Here is a 20,469-nt window from a genome sequence, read left to right on the forward strand (position 1 = left end):
TGTGAGTACAGTACAGTACATTCTCCAAGGCGCGTGCGTGTCAAGTTTTAAACACATCCCGTCGCGTTCTCACCACGCTCGGAACCGTTCGTCCACCCGGGTTCCCGGAGGTTTTCATTCACAGGATCGTTTAACCGCAACCAATCCCATTTCCTTTATTCCACACCAGCATCCTCGTTCAACTCTTCTTCCACTACTTGGGTTCCTTTGTACTTTTGGTCCTCGGAGACTTGCGTAAGACTGATCTGCGTATGCGAGCTGGTGTCGGTCTTGGTGACTTCACGCAGCGCCATGGTCGCGTATGCTGCTGTCCCCAAGGTCAATTCGATTTGGAGAGCTAGGAATTTACCGTCGGGGGTAACGACCGGGGGATCAAAGCCTAGGAGTTTGTCTTCGTCGGCTTGCGCTAGCGGCACGTCAGGATCAGTGTATCGCAGCGTGGTCCATGTCAACTCCTTGGGAAGATGGAGTATTTTGCGATAGGAGCCAAAGAGCGTATATTCCCTGCGAGGACAATCAGAAAGACTGCCGAATGCCAGGACAGTGCGCCCACTTTTGTTTCCGGACAAAGTTGTCAGGATCAAGACCGTCTAACCGCAAGTATTGGCGATACTTTTCCCCAAGTTCCCCTCCGGGGTAAGCAACGTCGGTGCCTGGTAGAGGCATGATAACATCGAAGATTGAATATTTATCAAGGTCATCTTCAGCCAGGATTTTGATTTTTGGCGGGACGAACGGTTTCTTGCCCTTCTTGCCTGAATAAGATGTCTCTGGAAAATATCAATGGAGAAATGCAGGAAGGCGACATCAGTACACACCCGCTTCTGCCGTATCATTTCGCCCCTCGTCGTCTACCTCCATATTGTCTGCGTCTGGCGTCTCCTGAGTAGCCTCCATGATGAGGTCACCAACAACTGGCTTATCAGGGCCGTAGGTGCGAATTCTTTCAGACACGATGGCATTCCACACATACGACTGGTATGCATGGACGTACATCAGGCGGAGATTCCTAGGTATCTACAATGAATCGGTCAGCTTTTTACAAGGGCAACGCCCACCAAGAACATACGGTACTGAGGGCTCCCATAGCATTGCGAGTGTCCCCTTTTTGCTTCTTGTAGCTCTCGAGAATACACCTTTCAGCAACTACGCGTCGTGGCATCATTTCGAGAGCTTTATCCAAATCTCCGTCAACCAGCCAGGCATCTCTGGCTGCAGCAACGTCAGGATGTTCGCCTGGCCGTTTGCGTAAGATCAAAGAGATTGCCTTGTGCCACTCTGCCTTCAGAATAGCTAGTCCAATGGCATGTGTTGGGACAGACGCGGTTCCGAAACGCTGCATGCCTAGATACAAGGTCAAAATAGAAGATAATTATATCTAAAGAAACTCACCATAGTAGTTGATGAAGCCTTTATTCTTGATTGTATTCAACGCCTTGTCAATGGTTTCCGACGAGTCGACTTGGACATTCCTGGATTCGTTGGTGAGTGGCTCGACTGTACATAAAGTTGAAGTACGGCTGACCTCAATGTTATCACAAAAGCATTGCCCTTCAGCATACCTAGTTCTAGACTGGCTTTGCGATAGTTGAAATCCGTAATTCGTACCCCTCGATCTCCTCTTTTCTTCAAAGCCTCCTCCACGGGTTTCCGGCCACTGATTCCATTAGCCAACTTGAACACATCTTCGACTGTCTTGTTATTCCTTTTCAAAGAAACGCGCTGGACGGTGACACCTCGCTTATCCTTGGTGCCGGCGACAGCTAGGTCTCTGATGTTGACATGGAGGGTACGTGCTAAGTAACCTAGAGCGTCCTGTGTGTCCCGGTTCGTCTTCTGCATGCTAAAGTGGATGTATGGTGGATATGTGTTTCGACCTATGTGCGATTAGCGGTCTCTCGCTGGTAAGGTCGCGATAACCTTACCTCCGCCGCGTCCACTACCATTACTGCCACCACCACCTGCCCCCCGTCCTCGTCCACCTCGAGCCCATTTGATGACTATACTCGCTCCATCATCAGTCGCAGGACCAGACTCCGTCTCCAGTTTCCCTTGGAATAATTGGCGGATCTTTTGGTGAAATTCAGTCCGTGTACTTTTTGATTCAATGGGCTGAGGAAATCACAAAAATGGTTAGATTCATTTATTACGATGCAAGTAGTGCCACATGAAAAGGTACAAACATCCGACGTAACCTGCCTAGTATCCGCCTGGCTATTGCGACCACCACGTCCCCCACCACGTCCGCCTCTGCCTCCGCGACCGCCACGAGTTTTGCCTCGCTTGTCCTTGGCTTCTTGCTCCACTTCACCAAGCTGTGGGGCGGCTTCAAGAGCGCTGGAGGACGCGTCTTCGGTCTTGGATTGCCGACCTCCCCATCCACTATCGCTAACTTTGGGGGGCGTCGGGCCTTCTAGAAACATGGTCTTGAGCTTCGATATGGCATCTTCAGAAAGGAAGGGGGCTAGTGCAGTGTTGTTGCTTTCAGGCCAGGGCTCAGCGATAGTAGGAGCGTCACTCGCTGCGACCTGTGTATTTGAAGATTCTGCAGCCTCTTCTGGAGCCGGGGCATCGCTCGCTACAACATCTGCACCCGAGGATTCCGCACCCCCGGCTGGAACTGGAGCATCAGTGGTGTCCATTGCATCAGCAACATTCGCAGCCTCCGGAGCGACATTTGATTCTTTGGGAGTTTTGGACGACGAGTCTGGCATTGACAGAGACTTGAGGTGTATTACCTTGGAATCTTGGTCTACTTCAAACACCAAGAAGTCCGTAAACCTGTTGAGTAGTCACTCGGTAACGACCTCGGAGGTAACAGAATCAAGGCTCACCTCTGTTTTATGATCCCCTCAATCTGGGAGACTCCGCGACCGACGTATTCTGAAATGCCTACATCAGTCTCTCTGAACTTGTATCCAGAGCCGTCTTCAGCTTTCTCAGGCCGAGGTACGCCTAGGAGAACGTGGCTTGGGGGTAAAATGTCGTCGGCCTCCCCATCTTTGGGCGCGGGAATATCTGTCTCGACTTCGGGATCGGATTCCTTGGAAGGGGACGTTGATTCTTCAGCATCCTCTAATCTGGCACGTTTTGAGGCGCGCTCAAGACTCTCCGCTTCGGTTTCGTGTTTGAGAGACATGATCGAAGTGATTTTGCGAGATGGCAAGATCACGCGCTTAGATGATAGATTTCGCAGCCCCTTTCTTTCACTAAGACGCCAGAGCCATGTCGAAGGTTCATCCACTTCCCGAAGGCACCTACTCTCAACCATCATGAGCTCAAAGGGCGTCCAAGCATTGTCATATGCCCAAAGGGCTGATAATTACACCAATCCCGCTGCGAAGGAGTTGCTTCTCACCATGGAACGCAAGAAGTCCAATCTTTCCGTCAGCGTGGATGTGACGAAATCAAGAGATTTCCTAGCAATCATTGACGCCGTAGGGCCATATGTCTGTTTAATCAAGGTAAACCGGTCCCATTTTATTGTACAATACTCGGGATCTGATGCACAGATCCGCGAAAGACTCATGTTGATATACTTGAAGATTTTGACTTTACGTTGATTGAAAGCTTGCAAGCTTTGAGCAAAAAACACGACTTCATGATCTTCGAGGACAGAAAGTTCGCAGACATAGGTTCCACCCTTCCGTAGTTCAACTTGAATCGCCGTTCACGCCGCTTGTAGGAAACACAGTTGCGTTGCAATATTCAAGTGGCGTGCATCGCATCGCGAGTTGGTCGCAGATCACGAATGCCCACTCAGTCCCTGGTCCATCCATCGTCGCAGGGCTTTCTTCAGTAGGCCTACCCCTCGGACGGGGTCTCCTCCTCTTGGCAGAAATGAGCACCGCGGGGAGCCTTGCTGTGGGCCAATACACAGAAGAGACTTATCAGATGGCTCGCGATCACCAGGACTTCGTAATTGGGTTCATTGGACAGAGGCGCCCCACCGGCGAGGGAGGTGAGGATTTCCTAGTCCTGACACCCGGAGTAGGATTGGATGTGAAGGGAGATGGTATGGGGCAGCAGTATAGAACGCCTCGCGAAGTCATCTTGGAGTCAGGCTGCGATGTGATTATTGTAGGACGAGGGGTATATGGGAAAGATTACAGCTTGACTGAAGCCATCGCGCAGCAGGCGGAGAGGTACCGTGACGCGGGGTGGAGCGCATACTTAGAAAGGTGTAAATCGTTAATTGGTTCATTAAACTAGACAAGCGTATATCTGCACAGACAGTCTATCGGCCACTTCAGGCTTTTGTCGTAGAAGAAAGAAAAAGAACGCACAAAGATTGGTTTCCGCGTAACCCGTCCCTTTGATATAGTTCATATTCTACACATGGCACAACTTAATCGTCGATATCGAAGACATCTTCATGATCCTGTTTCGTTCGTGAAGTGGACGAAACCTTGTAAAGCTGATCTATCTGATTCGTTGGCGCTTTTTGTATCACACCTGAGTCTCGAACGTCAGTACAATGTCTTCGGAGCAAGGGGACACATACCAGCGCGTGAAAGTCTCCATTCTAGTTGCGCTGTATCGAAGCTATCATTGTTCCCGAGCTCTTCAAAGCCGACCAACCTGATGACAGATAGATCTCAGTAGGTTGCCCTTCGAGTTTCTAACGGACGACGAACCTATCTTTGGTGACACCATCCATGAAGCATATTACGCACGGCAGGACCTTGATAGCCAGCTTCTCCACAAGCCAAGGAACGTTCTCAACGAATACGCGCATAAATCGCGTCCCATAGTACTTCGGGGCGAGTTTCTGTCCAATGTCGGAGATGAACTTGGAAGATGAAAGATGATGACATACTGCAAGGTGCTTGTCCATAATTTCGCAACGCTTGAAATTGCTATGATAGAAGTGGATTACGCATCGTTGCTCCTTCCTGAAGGCCGGGAAGGTTGGTCAGTCATTCCACGACATTGAGGTATGAAGCACAAACTCACGCACTCGCTCGAATGACTTCCTTCTCGTCTGTGATCTCCGTATACTCGCCGTGTCGACTCTGTTGCATCTCCTTTTTCCTCTCCAACCTATACAGGATCAGATTGCTCAGAGATGTCGTGAACGAGGCATTGAATAGATCGCGCACTCCAGCTTCAATAGAGCCAAGCCCTGCTCCCGTATCGCTGGATTGGAGTCGTTCTCGATTTCAGCCTCGAGTTCGTCGAAGATGGCATCGTCGTCGTCTTCCTCCTCCTCGTGGCGTTTGCTAGTGGAGCGAGTGTTTGGGGCGACTAGCCTTGCTGCTAAGGACAAAGCTTTGGGGTTTCTGGCGGAATCATGATATCAGCATCGGCTCAGTAACTATACGTCGCGCTCACTGTTCCATGGCGATCCGGTCGAAGTGGTAATGACTGAATGAGTCGTGGGAGTTCACAAATGTGGCTTAGTCGGTTATTTTGTATACTTGGTACATCCAAACGTTAACAATATTGTTTTCATGGAGTTTCTACGCGTTTTGTTAAAGGCACTGTATGATCCAGCAGCCTGTACCAACATAGAATTACCCGCCACGATGGACACGAAATACCGCACCCCTATCTCTTCAAGCTCATTATCTGCATATCCCGAAAAGGCAAATGACATGATCTTCACCCACCTACGATGGAGTTAGATATCTCCCTCTCAACGCACTGTCATCATGAAATTAGTTAGCAAACACGTCGACAAACATGGGGAGGTGAGTCTGCAACCTGTTTTTGGCTTGACCTTGCTTCAGTATTCTATCAGGGACACGTTACCCTTCGCCCAGAGGATGATGAAGATATGTGGCATTTATATAATCTCATCCAACAAGGAGACTCCGTAAGAGCTCCAGCGATAAGGTGGCATCATTTTTGTGCAGTTAACCGGCTGTTTGCTGATTACGCACTCAGACGTGTACAGACGGTGTCTGCTACTGGATCCACAGACTCACATCGGGTTCGACTTAACCTAGCGCTACAAGTCGACAAAGTAGAGTTCTCTTCCTCTGCTGCACCCTCGGGGCCTGCTGCGGAAGCCTCCAAAGATGCCAGCTCTTCTAACGCGCAAGGGACAGCATCTCTCGCAATATCTGGCCGCGTTACCAACGAAAACCCCCACGTTAAACTTGGGGCGCACCATACATTAGACATCGAAGTGAATCGCGACGTTCGAATCGAGAAGGCGGATGGCTGGGATAGCATAGCCCTAGCCCGTGTTCAAGAAGCAACCATTCCGGGACGCGGAGCGGAGGTCGGAGCGGTAGTATGTGGCGAGGGCACGGCGGCATTCTGTCTCTTGTCGCAACACATGACTATCGTGGCCAACCGAATATCTATGTCGATACCTCGGAAAGCGGCGTATTCGGGAACATCACAACACGAGAAAGGGTTGACCAAGTTCTATGCTGCTATATACGAGTCCTTCGTGCGACACATACCATACGCGGATGTCAGCCTTCGGGCAATCGTCTTCGCCAGCCCTGGGTGGGTTAGAGATGCTGTTTACGATTACATGCTGAGTGAAGCGGCAAAGCGAGGGGACAAGCCATTACAGAGGGCGCTGAAAGATAAGACCTTCAAGGTCCATGTCACCAGTCCCCATGTCCACAGTCTGGTCGAAGTTCTGAAGAGTCCTGAGGTCAGTCACTATCATTCTCCGACACGTGTTCTGACATTGTTGTAACAGATCGCAAATCAACTGAAGGATGCTAAGTTTGCTCGGGAGGGCATAATGCTCGATAAATTCTTTAAAATGCTTGGAACAGACGAAATGCGCGCGTGGTATGGTCCAGACCATGTTAGGCTTGCTGTTGACAGAGGGGCTGTTGGCACTCTACTCATATCGGACGACCTCTTTCGGTGGGGCTCAATTCGAATCTTTTCATCAATGACCTCTAACCTTTCATATAGGGCAAGTGACCCAACTACGCGCAAAAAATACGTTGCACTAGTAGAGGCGATCCAGCAAAAGGGTGGTGAAGTTCTAATATTCTCGAGTATGCATGAATCAGGGCAGCGTGAGTTTCTGATTGAGAGGTTCCTATCGCTATTTTACTGACAAGAAACAGAATTAAACCAATTAACCGGGATCGCCGCCATCCTGACATTTCCCCTAGACGTTGAGGTGGTGGAAGCGGAAGAGAGGGAAGCGGAAGAGCAAAGGATGAAAGAGGAAAATCCCGAACTCCAGGCTGGATAATGAATACTGTAACTGTAAGTCGTCGCGGTCGTATTCCGCGTGACGTCACCTCACGTGCTCGATCTTCGATTCTACCCCCAGATCGTCGCGTTGTACTGTAGCTTCGCGAAAAGAGTCTCATTTTGTTCCGCGACCACCACCTCGTGCATGAGATTTACCGTTTCTTCCAAGTATTTTATGGCCAACGCTTCATCCGCTCTGAAACGTTCTCATTCACCAGATTCTTCCATGTCAAACACCAAGAAAGTGCGACAGCCAGTGCCTTTTAGGCCGAATAAGATATCGACTCCAGAGGCAGCTGCAGCGGTGGATCGAGACCCGCCTTTGCAGATACTCCTGAAGGCCGTACAGAAGAATGGAATTCCTGAAGCCACAGAAAGCAAATCGGTTGTGTATTGGATGAGGATGGGCGATCTTAGGGGTAAGTTGCTGTCCACTAAATGGTTAACGTTAATGGCCAAACTGATTCAGCAACATAGTTGCGGATAACAGAGCCTTATCTCTGGCATCACTTCGCGCACATAAATTGGGCGTGCCCCTTCTGGTCCTGTTCATCCTCAGTCCTCAAGATTACATCGCTCATGACCGAAGTAAGAGGCGGATTGACTTCACGCTCCGTAATCTGGAGAAAATGCAGGTATGTCGTGTCAGACATCTCAATTGGTTGATTGCTAGACATGTTTTTGGCATTAGCGATCTTTAGCCGAACTCCACATCCCTCTCGACGTCTGGACGCATCCACTTCGACGTACATTGTCGTCGGCGGTCATATCCTACTTGAAGAGAATGGGAGCCACATTCTTGTTTGCCAACATTGAGTATGAAGTCGACGAGCTACGAAGGGACATATCCATTTGCAATCTTTCGAGAGCCGATGGCATACAAGCCACGTTTGTCCACGACAAGTGCGTAATTGAGCCTGGAGTGCTTGCTACCAAACAAGGCAAAGTTTATACAGTACGCCTGCCCGCCGCCCTTTACACAAACCCTCACTAGAATTATCTCAGGTCTATAGTCCCTTTCGACGAAGTTGGGAGCAAGAGTTGAATGCAAATCCTCACTATTGGAAGAAAGCGGCGGAGCTCCAACCAAATGCAAAATCGATTTATGAATCAGAGCTATACGGTCCACTCTTTAACACTCCGGTCCCATCCAGCTTGGAGGGCTTCGAGCTCTCCGAGAAAGAGAAAGAAAACATGGCCAATTTCTTCCCTGCTGGAGAAGACGCGGCAGTCCAGGTGAGTATTCTACCATGGTCACTGGTGATTGGTCGCTTACTCGAGGATTGCATTCTAGGTCTTACAACGTTTCCTGACGACCAAGGCCCGTGCATCGCAATTAGGGGCAGTGAGTCCTTTGGCTCCCGACGCGAAAGAAAACTCAAAGGAAAGTCGTGTAACAAATTACGCAACCGATCGCAGTCGTGTGGATAAAGATACATCGAGCCGCCTGAGCCCATACCTCGCTGCAGGGGTGATATCTGTTCGGGAGTGCATTCGTGCCACCATGGAATTGAAGAAAGGCTTTAACAAGGCCAAGGTAGAAGTTAGTAAAGACTCGGGTGTAGGGGTGTGGGTACAGGAAATCGCCTGGCGAGACTTCTATGTTCATGTCCTTGCGGCCTGTCCAAGGGTTAGCATGGGTCGACCTTTCTTGGAGAAGTATGCCGATGTTGTATGGGAGGATTATCAAGAGGAACCAGAGAGAAGGGAGAAGGAAGCCATAAAGGCGCAAGAAGGGCAGGCGGGGAATCCAGGGGAATCTGTGCGGCGATGGAAGGAGGGGATGACGGGATACCCCATCGTCGACGCTGGCATGCGATGCATTAACGAGATGGGTTGGGTCCACAATCGCCTGAGGATGATCGTGGCAATGTTCTTGACCAAGGACTTAATGATTGATTGGAGAGTCGGTGAAAGAGTAAGGATCTATCTATCTTCATTGGTTCCGAGACTGAGCCGTTTGCAGTACTTCATGGAGAACTTGATAGACGGAGATCTGGCCGCCAACAATGGAGGCTGGCAGTGGTCGGCTAGTACTGGGACGGACGCTGCCCCCTACTTCAGGATATTCAATCCGTACTCACAGAGCGAGAAAGTAGGCTTGCATTCCTTGAATGTTTTCCAATACAAGAAGGCTAGAAACTGACTTTTACGCAGGTCGATCCGGCTGGGGACTTCATTCGTCGCTTCGTCCCCGAGCTTGCTTCGCTCAAAGGCAAAGGTGAAACCGCCTTCAGTAAATTGTCGGTTCGTGGTTTGCTAACAGCCTTGGTTGGAAGATATCCACAAACCACCTCCACATATCGCCGATAAGCTAGGCTACCCACGGCCTATTATTCAGCATGAAGAGGCTAGGACCAGGGCGCTGAGGCGGTTCAAGAATCCTGGAGAATCGTAGGCCCCGACGTTCCATAGCAATTAAAATTGACAGAGTAGTTCATACGTAGTTACATATACATGCGACACCCGCGCGGGCATCCCCCTCCTATGTTCAATGAGCTTAAACATTCCATCCCATAAGATTTTCATGCATCATGTTGCTAACTAGTATCCAGTGGGGCAGTGATTCGTTTCTGTCACGGCGTTGGTGGACGTTGGGAGGTGCCAGGTAGTACATTGAATCTCATTGACTGATAGAACTCAATGGCAACGCTTCTTTGGCCAATCTGTTCTTAATTCAAGGATCTGAGGTGACGGTACCAAGGGTTTCATGAGGTTTCGTAATTACCTCGCCGGTTTTGCTGTCACTAGCTACGCATCTCACTCCGTGCTCTGCGCTCCTTCTTCCGTCTGATCCACATATGAATGTTTTATATAGGACTCGCGTCGCGCCCAGTAGACAGAAACTTTGGGGTCCACAGTAAACTTCGCGCGTTACGTCCAGACGCGCCACCGTCGTATAATAACGAAATTCTTCCAAGCAGCATCAAATCGACACGATTGCCCTTCATTCGGAACCGCTCATACAGGTCAGGCTCTATACGAGCCTATACGCCGTTGTCGAGTCCATCACGATTCAAAGCCACAGCTTCCTTCTGTGTCTTGCGCCGCATCCATCAGTGTTTTCGATGATTGACAGTCTAGACTTTTCGAAGCCTTCAAGCTTTGGGTTCCATTGTAAGCATCAACGGTTAATGCCCGCCCCCGACACATGGGACCCCTTGCCGCCCGCAGCGCTACCGAATTATCGCTACCCCGTTGCCTACACGCCCTGACGTGTTTCTGAGGAACCCGTAGAGCACAATTCAAAGTCGATCGACCTCTGTTTGACATTGGCTCTTGCTGATAATTTCTGTAAGCTGTAGAGTCCCGTATTCTGGAACAGACTTGACCACTCACAATTTTGGTCGTTCTCCCTATCAACGTATATCCCTTTAGCTAGACCTATTCATGCTTGCCGTTCTACCACCTAATCACATCAGTGACTTCACCCTCTATTGCGACGCCACCGTTAGCCGCCTCATCTCCACGGTCCAAGATCCGAGTATTTTATTCAACTCTCTATACGCGTATCAACCTGCACGGGGAAGAGCCGCAGCAAGTGCAGCTTGCCACTCAGATGTTCCATTTCGATAAATATGTATACATTGATGGCCTGTTTCGTGATTACGTTCATAACACCAACTAGCAGCGGTCTCAGCTCGATTTCAATTCACGTAGTATGACAAACTCACTAAAGCCAAATGTCCCCCAACGACGGGTCTAGCGCGGAAGCCTTCGGGGTTCCCGTTAGTAGTTTCATACCAATCGCCAATCGCGCTTTTGTTAGACAGCCTATTATGTAGGAGTACATACGATAGACTTACCTGCTCAACCCATCCGACGCCCACTTGCGAACAGAGCTAATGAAGAGATCGCGGGCAGCTTGGTCCGTCATGATACCGGCCGTCCAAATCTCCCAATCTATTAAGTAGGTTGATGTCAATAGTGGCCAGGGAGCATGGTGGAGATAACGATATACCTGATTTAGTGTAGGTATGACTATTTGAGCACATCATAAGCTCAAGTGTAGAAGTTCGGATAGGTGTAAGCTTACCGAGTGTCTAGAGGAACACCAAAGGGTTCTGTGGACGAAGACTCAGAGACGTACTGAGACCGATAGTGAGAATACATACGAGCCACGGTCTTGTACCATGCGGTCTCTGTGAATTAATGCTTAGAGAGAGCGACGAACAAGGGTGGGTGGGTCATACGCATTTGAAATATTGAAGTCGGGAAGAGGTTCAATTTTAGTAGCTTGTCTGCGAATAGGTTGTACGACAATCCCCAACTCGCCGAATCACCATACTAAGGTCACGATCAGTTAAATTCGGTGCAAATCGCAGGGTAGACACCCACTGCAAGTGTCAAGTGCCTCCTATCGGAAGAGATTGCAAGATTCTGCCATTGCTGTACGAATGAGGTCGCAATCGCCTTGAGACCAAACTTTAGTCGATTCGGCTCCTTGAACTGTAAAGATTGAGAATCTTACGCTGTAGTTTGAAGCTTTGGTAGTATCACCCAGGAGCCTCGAAATCTCGGCCATCGCCCCAATACCCACGATACCTAATCGAAATACCTTAGTTCGCAACGTCGGCTCTATTCAAAAGGGGGGGAGGGGTACCTTTGATGGCAAGGTTCGTTTGGTTAGCCAAGGGACCAGCGAAATCGTCTGTGCTAATTTGATTTGCTGGAATCAACGAGTCCGAGATGAGGAACTGGGTCCATTGGTCAAGGAGCGAAGTCTGTTCCGAGAGTCAGTAATCTGAAGCAGCGCGTTGAGATAAAGCACAGCGAACATATGTGGAGATAAGCGACGTGTCGCCAGTCTTCTGTGTGTAGCTCAATGTCATGATCAACATGTTTCCGCTTTCTATTGTGGCTGGTTAAACGATGCCTAGTGATCCATATTGGGAGGTTGACCTCACCTTCAACCGGCATGGCTTCATCGCGGCCGTCATTGTGTCCAATCGCCATAGGATAGTGCGCACCTAAAGTGATGTTGTTTGGTCTACTTGAGTATATCAGTAGTGGGAGAAGCATACCAAGATCATGCACACTCCATCTGTTGGGATATTGACCGCTAGCTTGATATTCAAATAGCCCAGCGAGCAAGAATTTCCCTAGCACCGGGTTGGTATAGAGGAGGATGGGCCACGCTGGGAATATAACATCAACAGTATTTGTGTTCTACAGGTATGATGATGAATGACAGTCAGCGTTCCAAGATCAAAGTAGACAGCCATGATATGTTCACGCACCCCATCACTAGATATTTCCTTCATAAATACTAAGGCATCATCGGTATTGAAGGAGCCGTCGGCCCGTTTGGAAATGGTGATCTCAGTGGCACCGAAGGCCTGTCGGATAGATAATGCCACTATTGAAGCATAATCAGAGGATATCTTGCTTGCGTCGCTGTTGAATTGTGCATCAAATGCGTTCGCCCTAGTCAGTGCATCGTTGAAATCGCCGAGGAACGACAAGAGCTACGATTACCGCAACCTCAATCAACACACTCAACACGCGGGCAACCGAAAGACCACCTACAGCATCTCTAGCAGTTGCAAACTGGCTGAAGAAAAAGAGACTGCGATCCTGACGACCGTTGTTGGCGATGATATATTGAACAGCAGGGTCCCGAGCATGGCCGAGCGCGATTACACGGGACTGGGCGGTGGAGCCAACTGACCCGAGATCATGGGCGAATGCAAATACAGGCCAGTTATCTTGGATGGCGCGGAAGTTCGTGTCTTGAGTGTTTGGCAGGCGTCCGTTGTTGAGGAATTGGGCGCGGACGGTGACGTCGGCGCCGGTTTGAAACGTGGTGCCAGCAACCTAGAAAAGTCATTGGTTATTCGAGTGAAATCAGCGTAACGTGGATGACACATACATTGGAGGTTGCGTAGTACGCGGAGCCCTCTGTGAGACAAGAAGCCAATCGGTTATGAAATCCTCTTCGTGAAACGAAACGGACGTACGTTGGATATGGTCGTTTCGTTCAGAATATACAACCTGATTTGCCAACTGCACTTGATGCACGAAAGTGTTGCCCGTCGCAGTGGACCAAGTTGCACCAAGTGAATTGTCGCCCGAAACCCATTCAGCGCTGATGTCACTATACAGCTGCACGGTATGTGTTCTTCCGTCAGTTGATACAGCTGACAATGACATATACGAGAACGGCATGGATTGCTTGGAAAGGTCATGAGGCTAGAGAATTAGAGACTCGCGTTAAGCACAACACGGGGGCGGAGAAGTCCAAGGATGAAGCACCTCGACCGGGCTGAGGAAGGTGACAGTTAGATCGATGGCTCCGGCGGACAATACGAATTTGCTCTGGGTCGAAGTAAACTACAACCATGTCATCAGAAACTGAGAAACTTGAATCTAAGACAATGCTTACCGACGCGCTCTTCTGCGTGGCTTTGTTGAATGTTGTTCCAGGAACCGACGGAACTCCAAGGAAGCTAAACGACACGCCATCGACCTTGATGAATCCAGCCCATCCGAGGATCTACATCATACATCATACGCCAAAAGACAAAAGGTCCGAACGCTCTCCGGTCAGGGATAGATGAACAAGCAAAACATAAACCTATACTGACAGATCCAGTCCAAAATGTCGGCCAAGCACCGTTCAGAGCAGTTCCTGAACCTTGCGCGAGCCACGCTGACAGATACGGAGAGCGAACAGCCAGCGGAACCGAAGCCGGGTTAAACGGTGTAGCCGTCCAAGTCACCGCTCCGAGCGTAGAGCCCAAGAACGCTGTCGCCAGCAGAACCAATACGGAGAATATCTTCGCGGTCATCCTCAGCCTATCAAGAGTTGATGGCCAGAGAAGGGTGAGGGAGGAGATTGCGAATATTGGAGTTGTGCTTCATAGTTCTTATAGGGCGCATGATGCAGTGGGATGATATATTTACTGGAATATCCGATGGCCACTGCCACTGTGCGTGAGAGAACGTCGCCATGCATGCTGATCATGCGATGTATCGAGTGCATGGTCGAGCTTCCAAGCGACCCATATGTATTCGCTCGACGGCAAGCGAGGCAGCGACTCTATCACTTTTTGATCAAATCCTTCGGCCCTACGAACTCATTTCATCATCAGACTTGAAGTGTTTGCCCGATAACTTCGTTGCAGCAAGTTCAGGGTGTTGGCAAGGCGCTCAAACAAATTCGACAAAATGCATTTGCTGCTAATCCAATACAAAGTTAGACGAAACCTTGGGAAACAAGAAGATCATGAATCATACGCGAGGGCTCGAAGCATCATAGGAAGTACCAACCATATGCAAATTCGATCTTCTGCCTTCCTTGTGTGACAAAAACCGCTATATCGAGTGAGAGCCTGCGGTTAATAAAAGTGTACTCGGTCCGTAATGGAATTTACAGTGGTGTCATCACCGACTAGTAATGCCAGCGCATGGTTTGAATTGACGATTCGTGGAAGCAAGGATCAAAAGACATAACTTGGTGATGAGTAGGGCGCAAATACGTAAACTCTGATGTTATCTAATCAGATCCAATCTTTTTACATTTATCTATTTATCCAACCCCAGCCCCAAGATGATCGCCTTCGTCAAATCCAAATTGTCGCTGTCGCCATGAACGTCAAACATATTGACTCCCATCATCCCCGTCTGCTTCACGAACTCAGACTTCATCCTCAACGACTCGGGATCGTCGTAGCTGATCACTTGTCCTTGGCCCTGAGTAGAAACCAAGAAAGGCGTCTGCGAACACCAGTCCCACTGCCTGAGAAACCCACCACCACCCACAAAGTTAGGATGAGCGATTCCAGAGGCTGGGCCGCTTTGAACCAAAGCCCCCTGCTTGACTAAATCACGGAACTGAACTTGGTCACCCCCGTCTTCACTAGCGACATGAACGACACCCAGCCCATCATCTCGAGTGACCTTCCTGGAGCCTTGCACTCGCCGGGGGCTGTGGTGCCTTCGTCCGTGTTGAGACCGCTGACGAAGTGTCTGGGCATTCGACCGCGAGATGTATCCGTATGATGGAACTCCCAACACGATTTTCGAAGCAGGGAATCCTGCTGCAGTCCATGCCGTAAACCCAGCTAGTGCACTCGCTTCCGGTTGAGTCGAGTTCCCGCAATAATCAAGGAATGGCGCGTTTGGACCAGGCTTATCTGCGGACGCTACCATGAAATGAAATCAGCCACTAGCACTTCATTTCCGAACGCGCAAAGTATAGGAGTGGCAAACATAATAAACTCACATCCCCACACGTCGTAATTCATCAACACTATCCAATCAAGCTCGTTGGCAAATTCTGTCACATTTGTCATGGGCAGGCCTTCCGGACTGGCGAACGGGAACGATTGGGTCGCAGCCGATATTTTTGCATCGGCGGGAAGCGTCTTTCTCAAAAGTTTCAAGAACGCGAGAAAGTTCGCCGAATCGGTAGCGCTGACTTCATTATCAGTTTCGCCTTTCTTAGCTGGATACTCCCAGTCGATGTCAACGCCATCCAACTCCACGTCGTGGTATACCTGAACGATAGTATTCACAAGTCTTTGACGCGTTTGCTCCTCGCTTACGGCTGACGAAAAGAATCTAGACAGCAGTCTTCTCGTCAGCCTCCGGCTACGATTTTGACGAAAGGAGTCATCAATCCCCAAACTCACCTACTACCCGACCAACCGCCTATGCTGAGTTTCGCTTTCGATCCTTTCTCGTGGGCAGCCTTGGTGAGTCGCTTTAGAAGTTCGGTCGAACGTTTGTCATCATCCCAATGAAGTCCTTGGTCACTTCCTGGTTCCGCAAAGGCAAAGTCGATCCAGTCATATTTGTCGAAGTCAATCTTCTCCGGCGGGTATGAATTGCCCGCCCAGCCTGGATAGTATCCCATGACCACCGGGGTCTGATGGGGATGACCTATGGTGGTTAACGACGGGTTCGGAACCGACGGTGTCGTCGAGACAGGCGCAGAAGAAGTCGTCTCAGCGTGGCTAGACGTCGAGGATGAAGCAGCCGAAGAAGAAGACGCGCTTGAGGTTGAGGTTACCGCCGTCGGAGTAACTTGAGCCTGTTCAGCCTCAGACGTCGTCGGCGTAGCAAGCGTATAGGAGTTCGACACGCTTGCTGGACGTGGATCCTCTTCGGCGATGATGACGGATTCGTCTACCCCAGGTCGCGCAGCTTGTTGTAGCGCGTTCAAAACAGGCTTCGGTTGTATGTGCGCATCCGCTCCTACTGTAGCAGAATTGTCTGCAGGACCATTCGCCGAGAAGCCTACTTGCTCGTTGTATTCGGCGACTGGAGCGCATAGAACCGCAGAATAGACAAAGGCGAGGAGAACGAAAGTCGATTTTGTTCGGTAGAACATTGTGTAGGTTGCGAAGAGATTGCGAAGTAGTTGTGAAAGATAGAAACCACCAGGGCGTTGTTGGACCAGCCAATTGAGATGATGGAAGAAGGAAAGAGAGAGAGAAAGAATAAGGTTGTTCTGTTTTCTAAATTCAAACTGGCTGACAAGCGCCACCCCGTCGAATTAGGAAGGAGCTGGCCCATATTTAGCCCCTACACGCGCCAAATGCCGGCTGACAGCGACACCAGCAGAAACAGTGGCGCACGCCATCAACAGGCCACAGCCATCCTGTTGTCAGCATCTGCGGTAGGCACTGATACACGTTGCAGTCACACAATATGAAATAGAGAAAAAAATACACCCCGACAAATCGGGGGATTCCTTAATGGATCTGCAAGAACTCGAGCCTTCGACGATATGTCGCGCTGGGCGCTCGAGGCACCTGCTCCTATACATCGACAACGCGCCTCGATGTCTTCTGGTCCTCGTGCCCTCTCCTGTATCCTCCTGTTGCATGGTGAGATTGGGAGCATATCTGATAGAACCCCCCTGGTAGGTACTTCTCATCCAGAACCAGAAACCGGAGCCCGAAACAACAGGCGTCTTGTATAGGATTCGCCACTGAATAGTACTGATCATTAGCCAATGTGCATGCCATCATCAAACACCCAGTAAGTAGAAACCCGCACACGAGAACCGATCTTCGGTTCGGCGTCCTACCCTATTAATACACATACTGATGGTGCATCAACTAGTATCCAGGAGACCCTCCACTGAATGAACGAAGGAAGCAAAACCCCATCTGCGGACTGGCCGTTTGAATCGCTTGTTCGGATCCCTTCTTCTCGAATTCTATCCTTCGCGTAGGTTCCTGCTGAGCAATAGCAGTGGCATTGATCAGGGGACCTTGACAGAACACCCAACGAAAAGAACTGCAAATCCAATTCTTACGAGAAATTGTTTGGCTCGCGGCAGCCTCGAGGCATGGCGCTGCTCGCATGGCGGCTTACTCGGGTTGACGATCCCATACAGTATCGAAACACCCATGACAGTGTCTACGATTCAGGAAAAGGCGGGAAGGCCGCCACTGGTATCAACGCAACCACCTCAATACGAAATTTGCGTGCAGTGCGCCTCATGTCCGCCATTGCGTGACAGAGGCTACTCCTTCCTTCAAACTCCCTCATCTTTTTTCGATTCGTTGCGACACTTATACATACATACGCCACAATCGATCGCACGAATTTCAAAGGTCTCCACCGTACGAAAGACCTTCTGAATAAGCACCGTTCCGCCTGCCCCAGAATGCGCAAGCGACCCATAGGGATTTGTGGCTTGATGTTCCAGTTCTATCGATGCATGGTCCGCCGTGCCACCCGCCCCCCTTCTGTCTTCTGTCTTCTGTCTTCTGTCTCTGTCTTCTATCATCCAGGTGACTGGGTGCACGGGTTACTGAGTTACTCAGCAGCTGATGTAGATGTCAATGATCTCATTACAGTGACCCCACGCGTGCAGCGTACGCTCGCTTCGGCACCCCAAATCCACGCCCAATCTTCCTCTTACCCAATTTAGCTTGGCTGTCCGACAGCAATCACACCACTCCCCCCTCTTATTGGCCCAATCAACTCGAAAATTCCCAAGGTCGTCCAGCGGACCAGCTGGGTGTCAATAACAGCGATGCACCGGTACTCGCAGCCATATCCGTAGCAGAACGGGGCAATCAAACAAATCTAATCAAAAGCTCCACATACTTCAAGTTATCCTGTCGTCCAGAGCCTATAGCTAATGTCATTTGCGGACTCGACCCATACAATGATGATGATGAATGGAATCCGAAGTACCTTGGGGGTCAGGCGGTCCCGGTCATCGGCCAAGGCCCAGGGGCACGAGTCGACAGTAAACCGATTTGCTCCCGACTCTCGACTTCGACACCGAGTCTAGAGAGTGTCGAGGATGTGCTGAAGGGGCACCGCCTCCGAGTCGTCAGGGCAAGTGTCACCTGGACAGTGTACGATCGAGGGTGGGGGGAGGGTGGAGGAGAACAGGAGGAGATTTAACAAAATGGGGTTTTCGACGGTTTTAGATTAGATTAGGAGGGGACGACCGAAGGAGTAGGGGGCGGAGTATGGGGGTAGGTCTAGGGTAGGGGCGGAGCGGGGAGATAAGGGGGGGGCGGCGCTTCCTAGTGCCAACTGGGTTTGTTTTTGCTTCCGCTATGTTTCGGTGGTACGGTGATGCCATACGTGCGTCACGGTCATACATTCTTATGGGGGTCTGGCGAGGGGTGCAGTGGCAGCCAGTGGGGCATCATATACACCGTACACCGCACACATCCCGATCTCGCTTGTCGGAATATTAGTGAGTTTCCGAGAAGTATCGATGAGTCGTGACCGTGACAACTCCGACTTATGTTTTCATCTATATTTGTCTTTCTCCCTTCGGTCAGGCATTCAATATTCGATACCAATACCGGTTTCTCGTTCGTTCGGCGTCTGTGAGTGATTATCGGACGAACTAGGAAGGAGGTAAGTTGCACCAGGATCCAGGAACTCAGGCGGCCCACCGACCCTGATAACTAGATAACGGAAAACACCTATCTGGTGGCGTTAGATACCGAGCCACTAGTCTTTCGTTGCTACTATCATACTTCTAGCTCGGGATTGCTATCAGTCGTGCTGCGCGAGGGTCAGATATCTGATATAAGCAGCAGGCTTAGTTGCTGGGTGATACATCTTCCAGCTGACTCACTGCGCCTGCCATCGTTGCGTGGATCTAATTGTCCCATTTAGTGCGGTACGTCGCCATCCAATCCGAGTCTGGAATCCGAAAGAGGTATGTTTTGAAGGAACCTGAAAGTCCTCCAAATAAGGCGCATGCACGACTTGGCTCCTGGCCTTGAACGCGGATCCGTACACTCAATGCATTGACACCAATAGAGATGAATCGACGATCCATGATGAATTAACACAATGGGCTCACCGGTACTGAGCACTCCGTAGCGACTCGCGCCAAGTACGATCGACGACGTGATGGGGTCATGTGCGCATGCATCTACGTACTTGCAGGGCGAAGCAACATGAATTGATGCTCGCACGTCCTCGAGGCGGGTTGAGGATCCGCATCTGAGTTCGCTAGTGAAGCCGTCGTTAACGAGTGCTGGGAGCGCTGAGCGGCCTCGTTGCAGACTAGTGGACTAGTTACCGTCGGAATAGAACAGCCAGGGCTTGTGCTAGTCGACGTGCACACTGAGGTTCTGAGCATCGAACACGTAGTACGTTCCGCCGCAGGGTATCTATCGACTCGGCCGAGTTACTTTTTTGAAGTCACATTTCTTGCTGTGTATGTCAGCCTTGGGAGAGTGCTTTACCGCCAGGAGGGAATGAGGGAGAAGACGAACGTTCCGAACAGGGCTATGCGATTGACTTCCATTCTTGCCGTCCGGGGTAGGTCCGAGTAGGCTTTTCACTCAAGTCAGGCTGTAGTACGGAACGTAGGCGAGCGGGCCAGGAGTCCAGGGCGTCCATGACTCAACGTCACTACGCAAAGAGTCACAGAGCCACCAGGAACATCAGCAAGGCGAGAAGCAGCCCAGAACATCTGAGGTAGCTGAGGAAGTCTACCTAGGGCCATCTACCGTCGTCGACATCTTCTTTCTCCTTGTATGCTTCCTTCATTCCACTACCCTGTTCTGGCGCTCACAGTAGGCAGGCTGTGGAGGGGAAGAAGCTCTGATTCTGTCAAAAGAAGCGCGTACTGCCACCAAACAGGCGCAGTAATAGCAATAGCACCAGTGATAGCAATAGCACAACCTGGCACTTGCAGCGATATATGACACGCACCACGTCGAAGCACTAAAGAAGTACGGGAGCGACGCGTCCGGCTACTACACACGAGACACTGTCACTGCTACTAGCAAGACTCGAAGGAAATGGGACAGAAGGAAGCAGGACAGGCAGACAGGGGAGATCCGA

General features: G+C 50.3%; 8 protein-coding genes across 8 annotated transcripts; 4 read left to right on the plus strand and 4 right to left on the minus strand.

The window, feature by feature from the left end:
* Positions 1-155: 155 nt before the first annotated feature.
* Positions 156-3,139, minus strand: PC9H_004994 (uncharacterized protein; the record flags this gene model as incomplete). The annotated part of the gene is made up of 9 exons (XM_036774573.1): positions 156-504; positions 554-770; positions 819-1,017; positions 1,070-1,344; positions 1,393-1,472; positions 1,526-1,877; positions 1,926-2,112; positions 2,184-2,781; positions 2,835-3,139. The coding sequence occupies 9 exons, from the start codon at positions 3,137-3,139 to the stop codon at positions 156-158; spliced, it is 2,562 nt and encodes an 853-aa protein (XP_036633075.1).
* A 133-nt stretch (positions 3,140-3,272) lies between these two features.
* Positions 3,273-4,212, plus strand: URA3 (orotidine 5'-phosphate decarboxylase; the record flags this gene model as incomplete). The annotated part of the gene is made up of 3 exons (XM_036774574.1): positions 3,273-3,464; positions 3,524-3,635; positions 3,686-4,212. 3 exons carry the CDS (start codon positions 3,273-3,275, stop codon positions 4,210-4,212), a joined length of 831 nt encoding a protein of 276 aa, XP_036633076.1.
* A 136-nt stretch (positions 4,213-4,348) lies between these two features.
* On the minus strand, positions 4,349-5,342 carry PC9H_004996 (uncharacterized protein; the record flags this gene model as incomplete). The annotated part of the gene is made up of 7 exons (XM_036774575.1): positions 4,349-4,455; positions 4,505-4,581; positions 4,638-4,771; positions 4,820-4,895; positions 4,957-5,043; positions 5,103-5,282; positions 5,335-5,342. 7 exons carry the CDS (start codon positions 5,340-5,342, stop codon positions 4,349-4,351), a joined length of 669 nt encoding a protein of 222 aa, XP_036633077.1.
* A 312-nt stretch (positions 5,343-5,654) lies between these two features.
* On the plus strand, positions 5,655-7,177 carry DOM34 (Translation factor pelota; the record flags this gene model as incomplete). The annotated part of the gene is made up of 7 exons (XM_036774576.1): positions 5,655-5,693; positions 5,744-5,838; positions 5,890-5,973; positions 6,031-6,616; positions 6,665-6,837; positions 6,889-6,995; positions 7,047-7,177. 7 exons carry the CDS (start codon positions 5,655-5,657, stop codon positions 7,175-7,177), a joined length of 1,215 nt encoding a protein of 404 aa, XP_036633078.1.
* A 228-nt stretch (positions 7,178-7,405) lies between these two features.
* Positions 7,406-9,577, plus strand: PC9H_004998 (uncharacterized protein; the record flags this gene model as incomplete). The annotated part of the gene is made up of 8 exons (XM_036774577.1): positions 7,406-7,598; positions 7,657-7,814; positions 7,871-8,134; positions 8,185-8,415; positions 8,474-9,097; positions 9,146-9,274; positions 9,337-9,400; positions 9,459-9,577. The coding sequence occupies 8 exons, from the start codon at positions 7,406-7,408 to the stop codon at positions 9,575-9,577; spliced, it is 1,782 nt and encodes a 593-aa protein (XP_036633079.1).
* Positions 9,578-10,791: 1,214 nt separating this feature from the next.
* PC9H_004999 (uncharacterized protein) lies at positions 10,792-13,970 on the minus strand (the record flags this gene model as incomplete). The annotated part of the gene is made up of 20 exons (XM_036774578.1): positions 10,792-10,803; positions 10,854-10,938; positions 10,986-11,082; positions 11,141-11,160; positions 11,216-11,243; positions 11,295-11,321; positions 11,373-11,466; positions 11,518-11,628; positions 11,651-11,724; positions 11,783-11,903; positions 11,958-12,031; positions 12,087-12,149; positions 12,204-12,348; positions 12,420-12,647; positions 12,709-12,996; positions 13,052-13,080; positions 13,140-13,371; positions 13,435-13,512; positions 13,565-13,675; positions 13,767-13,970. 20 exons carry the CDS (start codon positions 13,968-13,970, stop codon positions 10,792-10,794), a joined length of 2,121 nt encoding a protein of 706 aa, XP_036633080.1.
* A 736-nt stretch (positions 13,971-14,706) lies between these two features.
* PC9H_005000 (uncharacterized protein) lies at positions 14,707-16,516 on the minus strand (the record flags this gene model as incomplete). The annotated part of the gene is made up of 3 exons (XM_036774579.1): positions 14,707-15,326; positions 15,407-15,744; positions 15,816-16,516. The coding sequence occupies 3 exons, from the start codon at positions 16,514-16,516 to the stop codon at positions 14,707-14,709; spliced, it is 1,659 nt and encodes a 552-aa protein (XP_036633081.1).
* A 1,287-nt stretch (positions 16,517-17,803) lies between these two features.
* On the plus strand, positions 17,804-18,555 carry PC9H_005001 (uncharacterized protein; the record flags this gene model as incomplete). Its single annotated transcript, XM_036774580.1, has 2 exons — positions 17,804-17,946; positions 17,997-18,555. 2 exons carry the CDS (start codon positions 17,804-17,806, stop codon positions 18,553-18,555), a joined length of 702 nt encoding a protein of 233 aa, XP_036633082.1.
* Between the last annotated feature and the right edge of the window lie 1,914 nt (positions 18,556-20,469).

Source organism: Pleurotus ostreatus (genome assembly GCF_014466165.1).
Source record: "Pleurotus ostreatus strain PC9 chromosome Unknown scaffold_3, whole genome shotgun sequence".
In the NCBI taxonomy this organism is placed as follows: Eukaryota; Fungi; Basidiomycota; class Agaricomycetes; order Agaricales; family Pleurotaceae; genus Pleurotus; species Pleurotus ostreatus.